This window comes from Elgaria multicarinata, chromosome 13 (genome assembly GCF_023053635.1).
Source record: "Elgaria multicarinata webbii isolate HBS135686 ecotype San Diego chromosome 13, rElgMul1.1.pri, whole genome shotgun sequence".
Taxonomy (NCBI): Eukaryota; Metazoa; Chordata; class Lepidosauria; order Squamata; family Anguidae; genus Elgaria; species Elgaria multicarinata.
The window spans coordinates 25,564,061-25,576,055 of NC_086183.1; the positions used below are offsets into that span (position 1 = coordinate 25,564,061).

General features: G+C 46.2%; 1 protein-coding gene across 1 annotated transcript; it reads left to right on the forward strand.

The window, feature by feature from the left end:
* Positions 1-1,458: 1,458 nt before the first annotated feature.
* LOC134408392 (sialic acid-binding Ig-like lectin 8) lies at positions 1,459-11,318 on the forward strand. The gene is made up of 6 exons (XM_063140651.1): positions 1,459-1,813; positions 4,823-5,125; positions 7,855-7,905; positions 10,479-10,691; positions 10,890-10,953; positions 11,121-11,318. The coding sequence occupies exons 1-6, from the start codon at positions 1,459-1,461 to the stop codon at positions 11,302-11,304; spliced, it is 1,170 nt and encodes a 389-aa protein (XP_062996721.1). The 3' UTR covers positions 11,305-11,318.
* Positions 11,319-11,995: the final 677 nt, after the last annotated feature.

Consider the following 11,995-nt stretch of genomic DNA (forward strand, 5'->3'; position numbering starts at 1 on the left):
TGCTATTTGCACAGTGCCAAAGGTGAAAAAAGAAAGTGCAAAAGCTGGGTTGCAGTTAAACCTAAAAAAAACCAAGATTATGGCAACCAGCTTGATTGATAACTGGCAAATAGAGGGAGAAAACGTGGAGGCAGTGACAGACTTTGTATTTCTGGGTGCAAAGATTACTGCAGACGCTGACTGCAGCCAGGAAATCAGAAGACGTCTACTTCTTGGGAGGAGAGCAATGACAAATCTTGATAAAATAGTTAAGAGCAGAGACACCACACTGACAACAAAGGTCCGCATAGTTAAAGCAATGGTATTCCCTGTAGTAACCTATGGCTGCGAGAGCTGGACCATAAGGAAGGCTGAGCGAAGGAAGATAGATGCTTTTGAACTGTGGTGTTGGAGGAAAATGCTGAGAGTACCCTGGACTGCAAGAAGATCAAACCAGTCCATACTCCAGGAAATAAAGCCAGACTGCTCACTTGAGGGAATGGTATTAAAGGCAAAACTGAAGTACTTTGGCCACATAATGAGAAGACAGGATACCCTGGAGAAGAGGCTGATGCTAGGGAAAGGGGAAGGCAAAAGGAAGAGGGAGCGACCAAGGGCAAGATGGAGGGAGGATATTCTGGAGGTGACAGACCTGACCTTGGGGGAGCTAGGGGTGGCGACGGCCTGACCTTGGGGGAGCTAGGGGTGGCGACAGACCTGACCTTGGGGGAGCTAGGGGTGGCGACGGCCTGACCTTGGGGGAGCTAGGGGTGGCAACAGACCTGACCTTGGGGGAGCTAGGGGTGGCGACAGACCTGACCTTGGGAGAGCTAGGGGTGGCAACAGCCGACAGAAAGCTCTGGCGTGGGCTGGTCCATGAAGTCACGAAGAGTCGGAAACGACTGAACGAATAAACAACAAACATCTTGGCAAATGAACAGGGAGCTGTTCACTGCTTGCCAGGTGTCTATGGACTGACCAGTGGCTCACTGTGTGCAACATGCAGGGTTGGATGTCCAGTAGGGGTCCGGGGAGTGGAGCACAATCCAGATGATGATGAATTTCTCCATCCTGCATTGCAAATATCAACAATCTAGCTTTAACGTTTTCTGAAGGGAGGCCTCTTTGTGTACGTTTCTGTACATACTTTTCCCTCCTCATTCTTTCTGTTTCTTAGGATCCTACAGCTGACAGAGGAACTACTGAAGTTTTAGGGGGCAGAAGAAAAGAGAAGATGGACCATCTCCTTGAAGTCCTGATTCTTGGCCTGGTTTCAACCTGCCTTCTGTGGGAGGGTAAGGACTAGGGGCAGGCTGAGGGGGCAGAGCTATGGGAGCAACACACTGTCTGCTCCATGGATTCTCCAGACTTTTCCAATACTGGGGTGAGGCAGGGAGGGGACTGGGAACCTACCTGGATGGTTAAGTTTCTTGTCTTCTCCTCTCTGCAGGCGTGCAATGTGATATAAGAAAGTATACAATGACTGCCCCCGATGCTGTGTCGGTACCGGAGGGGCTCTGTGTCTTCATTTCCTGCAGTTTCACTTACGATCCAGGTGATGCTAGCATCTTTGCCACATTGTATGGATATTGGTATGAGGTAGGAAAGACTGCAAACGATCCTGCAGTGGCCACCAATGATGACAGAAAAGAGATTGCAGACTTCGCTCTCAATCGCTTTCATCTCTCTGAGGATCTGGAAGGAGGCAACTGTTCCCTCACCATCAACGATGCCCAAGAACGTGATAGAGGAAACTACTATTTCAAAATGGAGAAAGAGCCCAAAGCAAAATTTGATTACAAACGTCGTGGCCAACCGTCTGTGAGTGTAACAAGTGAGTGCTTGCAAGGATGCCTGATGCTCCGCTGATGCTCCCACCTGCCCTGAGCCTTTGGGTAGGGGTGGGCTGTCAATATCAACACAAAACACATCAATAAAGCCACTGCCACAAATCCAGAGGCTTTCCCCACCCCACACACACTTGCCCATGGCCATGCATAGACCCTTCTGGGCAGCACGATCCACGGTGTGCCACAACCACATGAGCAACAAGGTGCAAGGTGATGCTTAAAAGAAAAGGGAAAACCTCTGTTGGCTCCAGAGCAAGAGGGAGAGGTTCTGCCCCTCCTGGAGTGATCTCCGGTGCCGTTGCAGGATTGACGAAGGAGCCTGAGAAATCCTTCAGCTCAGCGCCTCTCACACTGCCCACGATAAGACAACTCCGATTGATTCAAAAGGACGTCTTAGAGCTCTGCCCCCATCCCTCGTTCTATCCTTGACAAGGCCTTGTTTCTCCCTGGCTTCTCATGTTCTTTGTATCTGCATACATCTCTATCTGAAGTAGCGATGGGGCAAGCATTTACAGCGATGGATATGGAACACCTCCGCTCAAACCACTGCCGGCAGCATCCGGAGAGCACAGGCACACTCCAGCAGCTCCCCCACAGCACACACATCCTTCCCTGACTTGCCTTTTGCAACCAAGACCAGGACCAAAATCAGAAGCTCCAAAAATGGCTGCACTGGAACAGAAATGAACTCATGCTAACGACCTCCTTGGCCCAAGGATTTTCAGTGGTGGGCATTTTCGAGCTGGCGGGTTTTCAACTCTGCTCTTCATGTCAATGAAGACACAAAGTCTTGGCTGGCAGTTATAGGCCCTGCAAGCTCAGAAAATGGCCAGTGTGGCAAACACTGATTTTTTTTTTTTTTTTTGTGAGCAGTCCCACCACCACCCACAATTAATAATAATAATAATAATAATACATTTATTTCTTACCCACCTCTCCATCCTGATCAAGCCAGGGAACAACAATACGTATCAAATACATAAAATATTGATTAAAAACATAGTATACATTGTTAAAACTTCCTAAAAAACATACTAAAACCATACTAAAAGCATCCTAAAATTCCACTGGATTTTAGATTCTAGAGACAGAAGAGAATTATTAAAGATTTTAATCATTTTTATCAGCACCAGAGCTAGGCTCTCAATCCGCGACTGGATAGGCCTGCCAGAAGAGATCAGTCTTGATAGCTTTCCTAAATGCTAAAAGACTGTTAAGTTGATGACTCTCCTCTGGCAGACCATTCCACAGTCTGGGAGCAGCAGAAGAGAAGGCCCTCTGGGTGATACCTGTCAGCCTAGTTTTGGCTGGCTGAGGGAAGTTCTTCCCAGAGGACCTGAGTGTGTGGGGCGGATTGTATGGGGGAAGGCGATCCCACAGGTAGCCTGGACCCAAACCATGTCGGGCTTTAAATGTGATAACCAGCACTTTATACTTCGCCCGTAAACAAATTGGCAGCCAGTGAAGAGATTTTAAAACTGGTGTGATGTGGTCCCCCCTAGGTGTACCGGTGACCAGCCTGGCTGCCATATTTTGAACTACCATATTTCTTCAATTGTAATATCCCATCGATTGTAAGATGCACACTAATTTCAGTACCACCAACAGAAAAAAAAAAACCTAAGAAACACCCGCGATTCTAAGACACGCCCCATTTTTAGAGAAGTTTATATGGGGGGAAAAGTGCATCTTTCAAATGAAGAAATACGGTATTTGAAGTTTCCAGACTAGGCACAAAAGTAGCCCTGTGTAGAGCACATTGCAGAAGTCGAGCCTCGAAGTTAAAGATCTGGAGCTTTGCAAATGCTTGAAAGAAATGAACATTTCCAAGCCAAATGTTTCCCTGTTTGCACAACCCTAATCTAACAACACCTGCCATTGCCCATTCTTCTGCCCATTGAACCATCACAGATTTTTCTTCAGCTTCTTTTTGCACTCATCTTGTCTTAGAGATGCTCAGTTTTCATGCCCCACTTCTTGCTCAAAAGGCCTCTCCATAAGGCTGCCTGTCCATCATTCCACAGACCCTGACCTTGAAATGTTTCTGTGATGCCCCGTTCTTTTTAATTTGTTGTGTACACAACTTGTTGCTTCTAATATATTTTGAGGGCATGTTTCCAAGGGTTGCTTGTTATGGTCTGGAAAAACAGGCATGAGCAGTTGCCATTGCTTTATCCACCAGGTTGGTGATGCATTTTCTGGGAATCTCTGGTTTGCAAGCTGGCAATTCTAGTATTAATGCAGTTACATGGTATTCCCTCTGTGAATTATAGTTTAGATGTTCAACTGGTGAGTCAGAAGCCACAACTGGGTCATACCTTGATCATATAAAGTGGGTTAAGCTAGCGGATCCATCAGCTATTTAATTATTTTTGCCACTTTTTTATTCAGGCTGCTGGAATTTTTTAAAGGGAAAGACAGAGTACATGCATAAGAAAGAGAGAGAGAGAGAAAGAAACTGCAGAAGAATATGCAGTTTATTTTTTTTACTCTTATCTACTCAGGCTGCTGGGGATTTTTTTTTAAAGGGGAATATAGAGTGCAGGCAGGTGAAGGAGCGGGAGAGAGACTGCAGTAGAATACGTATAGGAAAAAAAAAGGAAAGTTAAAAGTGGGCCCATATAGAAAGATGGAGTTAAAAATGAATATCAGGGATTGGATCCAGATTTAGTCATAGAGTAGACCCACTGAAATCAATGGAAGAAAAATTAGCCGTTCCTACTCAATGGGTCTACTCTACATATGACTAAATCTGGTTTCAACCTCAGGTCAGACAGGTTGAAGGTCCATAAACCTCACTCCTGGCAGGTGTTGGCTAAAAAAGCTACCCTTGTGGGATTGGGATAAAAAACTAAAGGGATTCACTAGTCCATTCTAAGATTGGAATATCAATCTGTTGCTTTTAGTTTGTTGGAGATGAAGCACAGCTGGTGTGGATGGAATACAGACCTGGTGGATGCAGCTGTATGCTGACTCTTCTCCTCTCTTCTTAGCACTGGAAAACCCAGAAATACAGATACTGGGAAAGCTTCGAGCAGGACACCCAGTAAACATCACTTGCACAACCCCAGGAAGTTGTGCTTTGAAGCCTCCGATCATCACCTGGGAAGGCATTTCTGAAGAAGCCAGATCCGGGATCTCTGACCTGCTGCCAAACGGCACCCATGTTCACAGCACCATGGTCAACTTCATACCCTCAGTGGCAGACCATGGACAGAATCTCACCTGCAGCGTCCGCTATGGGAATGAGACCAGTTTTGTGTACAAGGCGGAGACTATCCAGCTGGACGTCAACTGTGAGTGACTCTTTAGATCCGTCCCCCCTGTCCCAAAGGGGCCACTTTGCATGTTCACTTTCTCCAGGGCTGATCTTCAAGTCTGGGTGAGCTGGAACTGAAATGAATTGTGGGAAAGAGTTCAAGAAAAATGTAGATCAGTTCTGCTTAGAGATTTTGTGAAGCATGTCATTCATTCTCTTGCCTCAATGGACAGATCCCTGGCCTGGCTGTTCCTCTCTTGGGCACCTAACATAACCCCTATTCAGAGGGATTTTCCCCCTATTATGATATGGGAAAAACAATACCTTCTTAGATACCTCAGTGTGCTTAACTAGGAGTTCTTTAATCTTGAAAAGGAAAGGAACCTCTCGTGCAAGCACTGAGTCATTACTGACTCTTGGAGGGACGCCAGCTTTCGCTGATGTTTTCTTGGCAGGCCTTATAGCGGGGTGGTTTGCCGTTGCCTTCCCCAGCCGTTATTACCTTTCCCCCAGCTAACTGGATACTCATTTTACCGACCTCAGGAGGATGGAAGGCTGAGTCGACCCGAGCCGGCTGCCTGAAACCAGCTTCCGCTGGGATTGAACTCAGGCCGTGGGGAGAGTTTCAGCTGCAGAAACTGCTGCTTTACCGCTCCGCGCCACACGAGGCTCTTCTTTAATCTTATGAACTTGAAAAACCCGGAAAAAATATAGATTGGTGCAATATAGGCTTCCCTCAGTTTGTCCTTCAGGCGAAGCTCCTCCCTTGCCCTTTAGATTATGAAACAGGAATTAGCTCTTGCCAAAAATTACCGTGTCTATTTCTGATCAACATGCTGCAAAGCTGCTGTAAAGCAACTGTGGTTAAGCAGTGGCATGAAGCCTTCTGCCAGGAAGCCTGACTGCCACTGAAAAATGCAGTAAGACACAACAGCCTTATCAAGGGCCAGGGCTGGGCAGAGGGCGGGGGGCAGTTGGCATGGGCCTATGAATTTGAGAGGGGCTACTCCGAGTCCCCCTGGTAGAGGCAAAGGGAACCCTTTGGTAAAGATTTGTTGCAAAGTAGCTCTCCTCTTCAGCATAATTGACTTTGTTATTGATGGCCTTTCACGTTGCTTTTCTGCAATCGGGGACATTTGTGGACTTTTTGATTTTCTTGTGGCACTTTAAGCAGTTAGATGAGAATGAGTTGTCACAAAAAGCTAATCAGTTTCAGCTGCGATACCCAAGTCATATTTCAACTGAGTGAAGTGCTTCTTCTTAAAAAAAAATTTTTTTTGATGTGAATTTCAAACTCAATGCTGTTTCACCAAAGGAAGTTTATGGTCAAATATTAAACTTGAGATTGGGCAACATTTTCCCAAACGTCCTCATTGCGTTGTGCCTTTTTCTGTCATTGCCAGCAACAGTGGCCTCTAATGAGAGGAGCTTTAGTGTCCTAAAACGGTCCGCAATGGTGCAAGAACGTTTGAATGGATTAGCAGTTTTGAACATTAACATTGACAAGGCAAAGTTGCTTGATTTTTCTGTTGTTGGTGATGAATTTGCCCAAAGAAAAGCACGTAAAGCATTTCTGAATGTGAAGAAGTGATGTCTTATATACATTTTGAATAAAAGTGCTTGCCATTACCTTTTAAATAAATCATTCTAGTTCATATGTAGTTAGAACTGATTAAAAATATTTAATGAGCAGTTTGAAATGGGGCCTTCATTTCCCATCTGGCCTGGGCCTATTACCACCTTTGCCTGGCCCTGTCAAGGGATGACTTTATGGAGTCTGTGTCAACTTAGTAGAATCTGCTAGGAATGTCCCACCTACACTGCGACAGGCCACTTGCAGAAACAGTATGCTGGACAAGATTGACTTTTTAGTCTTTTCTTCCAAGCAAAGCAACATAAATGCAAGGGGTCAAAGAGAAAAATGGCACCCGACCATTACCATCACCAGCCACTAGAGGCAGCAGAGAGGCTCAAAGGCAATAAGCAATGGGAGAAAAGGAAGTGACAATGGCTTGTACTGCCTGTGGACAGATGCAGAGGAAAGAGGAGTGTTGTGTGCAGTGAAGGCTCGGATGCTAGAGGGGCCATAAATGCACACTGCGTTTCAGTCAGAACCATCTGACATTGGAGCCACCAACCTCCATTGGTTGGGTGTGAACTTATTATTATTATTATTATTATTATTATTATTATTATATTTATTTGTATCCCGCCTTTTGCCCAATGCTGGGCCTCAAGGCGGCCTTACAAAGTTTAAAATATACATGGGGGAGGGGGGAGGGAAACAAAACCATAAACAATTAAAAAATACACAACAAAATTATAAAACATTAACATAGATGGAGGGCTGGATTATTCTCCAAAGGCCTGCTTGAACAAAAAAGTTTTAGCCTGCTTCCGAAAGCCCATCAAGGAGGGAGCCAGCCTAGCTTCCCTGGGAAGAGAGTTCCAGAGCACCGGAGCAGCCAACGAGAAGGCCCTCTCCCATGTTCCCACCAAGCGTGCCTGTGAAGAAGGTGGGACTAAAAGAAGGGCCTCTCCAGAAGATCTCAAAGTACGGGCAGGCTCATAGGGGAGAATACGTTCTTTCAAATAACCTGGACCCGAACCATATAGAGCTTTATAGGTCATATGAGAGAGCACACAAAAGAGAGAGAGAGAGAGAGAGAGAGAGAGAGAGATCGTGGGATAAGACTCTCTCCTACCCTCTTCTGAATCCTAATGGGACGAAACCGCTCACCGAAAGGGCTTGTTCTTGTCTTACAGACCCACCCGAGAAGCCAGAGCTCCATGCGGAACTTATACGCTCAAAGACAAGTAAGTTTTTCCTTTATGTTTGGATCACCACAGAATTATATAGCCCATTAAAATAAAGGTGGTTGATTAATTCCCAGCTCTTTGAGGCAGATAGCAATGCCCAGGTTTGTTTTTCTAGAAATACCCCTGACTAGGGTGACCATATGAAAAGGAGGACAGGGCTCCTATATCTTTAAAAAGTTGTATAGAAAAGGGAATTTCAGCAGGTGTCATTTGTATATATGGAGAAGCTGGTGAAATTCCCTCTTCATCACAACATTTAAAGCTGCAGGAGGTATACTAGAGTGACCAGATTTAAAAGAGGGCAGGGCTCCTGCAGCTTTAACTGTTGGGATGAAGAGGGAATTTCACTAGGTTCTCCGTATATACAAATGATACCTGCTGAAATATCCTTTTCAGTACAACTGTTAAAGATACAGGACCCCTGTCCTTCTTTTCATATGGTCACCCTACCCCTGACCCTGTGCCTGGAAAGGCAGTATGGTCCAGTGGGTGTTGCAAATCGGGGATGGAGGAGAAAGAATCCTTCCATGTTAAGATAGGGTGACTATATGGAAAGGAGGACAGGGCTCCTGTACCTTTAACAATTGTATGGAAACGGGGATTTAGGAGGTATCATTTGTATGCATGCAGCACCTGGTGAAATTCCCTCTTCGTCACAACAGTTAAAGCTGCAGGAGCTATACTAGAGTGACCAGATGCAAAAGAGGGCAGGGCTCTTGCAGCTTTAACTATTGTGATGAAGAGGGAATTTCACCAGGTGCTGCATGCATACAAATGACACCTGCCTGAAATTCCCTTTTCTATACAGCTGTTAAAGTTACAGGAGCCCTGTCCTTCTTTCCATATGGTCACCCTAGTTAAGAGAATGGCATTTGACGGACTCTTGACCGCTGGCTCCTTTGGAGATGAAGTCAGGCTGCATTCTGAAGCTCTACCAAGGGAGGCGACATTTGCTAGGGTCAATATTAGCTGTGGGAGGGACGGGTCCTCTTACTCAGCCAGTGTTTTTTCAGCCTGGGTAAAGCCACAACCATTAACTTGGCATGGAAGTAGGAAAGTTAGACATTTCGCCACTGCAACTAGGCAAACACCCAGCACCAGCAGCTCCAAACACACCAAACCCCCTTCATTTAAAGTGAAACCTCTCATCAACCCATTTGATAAGGAAATAATAGCTCTTTCCAGGAAAATCCCAGGGAAAAGTTTGGTTGTGGTGTCTTAGGCAGGATCTACAATACTGCTATATAATGGTTTATAACAGTATTGGCAATGGTTGGGACCCAGGACACACTCCATATACCGTTTTCAAAGTGCTTTCAAAGTGTTTTGTCCTGCTTGATGCAGATCTGGCCTTATTCTTAAGGCACAGAGTGTTTGTAGTACTGTATAGGGATGTGCTCCGCTTCTCTTCGGTTCAAAGAAGCAGGAGCGAGGCGGCCTAATTTGCCTCCGAAAAACACAGAGGCGAAGAGAGTCAGGGGGGCTGCGGATCGAGGCGAAGAGGATCGCCTCAATCCGGAGCTTCGCCTGCAGGTAAGTGGGGGGGAGGGGGACTCATCTGGCGCTGCCGGCGCCACCATCCATGGGGCGGTGGCAGCGCTGGCGCCGGGTAAGGGAGCAGGGAGGAGGGACGCTTACCTGCCTCTGTCTCGGGCTTCAATTGAGGCCCCGGTTGAAGGCGGAAGTGAAGGCCGGATTTTCCGGATCGGGCCACGAAGCAGATTGGGGGGGGGGTCCGTGCACACACCTACTACTGTATTGATTTAAAAGAAAAGAAAAATGTGCTAAATTGACAAGCAGATATTCACCCCACTGATTCTAGCTTGGCTGGAACACATTTCTTTGAATCAGTCATAAAGGACATCGGAGCCCTGGAGAAAGGGGTGGAGCTACTGCAGGTGTGGGTCTATTTATTCATCATGTGTCTATCCCGCTTTTTCTCCAAGAAGTTCAAGGAAGCGTTCATGGATCTCTGCCCTCACCATTTCTCTCCTCACAATAACCCTGTGATGTAGGTTAGGTTAAGATGTAGTAAATGGCTCACAGCCATTCAGCGAGTTTTGTGCTTGAGTGGGGATTTGAACCTGGGACTCTCCAGTCCTGGGCTGACACTCTAACCACCACGCTGGCTCTCAAGTAAGCATGGCCATCTTTCCAAACTAGCCATTTAACAGAATATGCAGGATGGCCCCCAAATGCCCCAGGGCTGGCCTATCACCTTTTGGAAAGTGAAGGAATGTGTATTGCCATCTAAGAGACTATTCAGCCCAGAATCTAAAATTACACTATGGCAGGCTAACATTCCTGATTTGTGGACAGATGTTATTTCTTTGACCTGGGTTGGGGTGGTTGGTGATGCCAAAGCATAAGAACGGCGGTAGCATCTCACTGTCTCTTTGGATTCTTGCAGCTGCGGAAAGCTTTACACATGTCTTTTTTGCTAAGTGTAAGCCGCTCTGAGAGCCTTTTTTGGCTGAGGAGTGGGGTATAAGTATGATAAATAAATAAATAAATAAATAAATAAATAAATAAATAAATAAATAATGACACCCACTTCGTTGTAAATGAAGGTGACTCTGTTGTGCTACGATGCGAGGTAAAGGGCAACCCCTTGCCCCAAGTGACTTGGATGAAGAAATCACAGTCCGAATGGACTCCTGAGCCCACATCAGGAAACACACTGAAGCTTTCTGATCTGAAGGAGTCGCATATGGGCGAATACCAGTGCCAGGCCTGGAACCCAGAAGGCTCCAGCAAGACAATCTTCCAGCTCTCCCTAGCAGGTAAGCCAGACGAAACTGGGTTTTGCTCAGAGGGACGTTGCTGGAGCATATAGCTTTCAAAGAAATATTGAAGCTCATCATAAGAACATCAGAAGAGATGTGCTGGTTCAGTGCTGAGTCCTACGTAGTCCAGCTTTGTGTTCCCACAGTACCCAAGTACAGTACTGATTGGGAGTTGCTGTTGTTTTCTTCTCCTAGAGCACACAGAGGCCAGCCAATGGAGCGCATTCATTCCCTTGGTCCTAGTCCTCTGCCTGAACAAGTAAGCTGTTCTCCTTTTCATTTCAATATCAACCCCTGTCTGCCAGTTTGCCCAAAAAGCAAAACAAAAAATGGGAGAAATTAGAAAAGGTGGTCCTTCCTTCTTCATCCCTTGACTAACAACATTGCATATTTGTTTCTTTGTTTTGTGTTACAATCTGCTTTTAGGGCTTTGCTTTGCTTCTTCTTCTTTCTCTCCGCCTTTTTGTTTTCGGCCCAGACGAAGGCTCCACTGAGAAAGAGAAACCGTAGCCAGAAGGCAGAAGCGCCCGTAGCGCCTGAAGGAGAGAAGCAAAAAGCAGCAGAAACAGGAAACTCAGCACAGGAGGGAGTTGTGCTGTCTGGCCGCTAAGCACAGCCTATTGCCGTAGACTGCATCTTGGAAGTGATACAGAACAGCTCGTGCAAAATGCAGCGGCCAGATTGATTTCAGGAACCAGAAGGTTCGACCATATAACACCTGCTCTGGTCCGCTTGCACTGGCTGCCTGTATGTTTCCGAGCCCAATTCAAGGTGCTGGTTTTGACCTATAATGCCTTACACAGCTTGGGACCACAATACCTGATGGAACGCCTCTCCCGACGTGAATATACTCGGTCACTACATTCAACATCTAAGGTCCTCCTCCGGGTGCCTACTCCGAGAGAGGCTCAGAGTGTGGCAACGAGGGACAGGGCCTTTTCGGTGGTGGCCCCCAGACTATGGAATGATCTCCCTGACGAGGCTTGCCTGGCACCAACGCTGCTATCTTTCCAGCGCCAGGTTAAGACTTTCCTCTGCCCAGGCATATGGCGGCATGTCTTAATCACCCACATGTTTAGTGTTTTTAATGCTTTATGTGTGTATGTTCTGTGTTTTAGAATTTTAAATTTTGTATACTCGTTTTTATCTTAATTTTAGAATTTCTGTAAACCGCCCAGAGAGCCCTGGCTATGGGGGCGGTATATAAGTGCAATAAATAAATAAATAAATAAATAAGAAGTTCCAGATGATTTTGGGACAGCTGGATCCTTCTCTGGGGTGGTGAACCAGGTCATTACAGG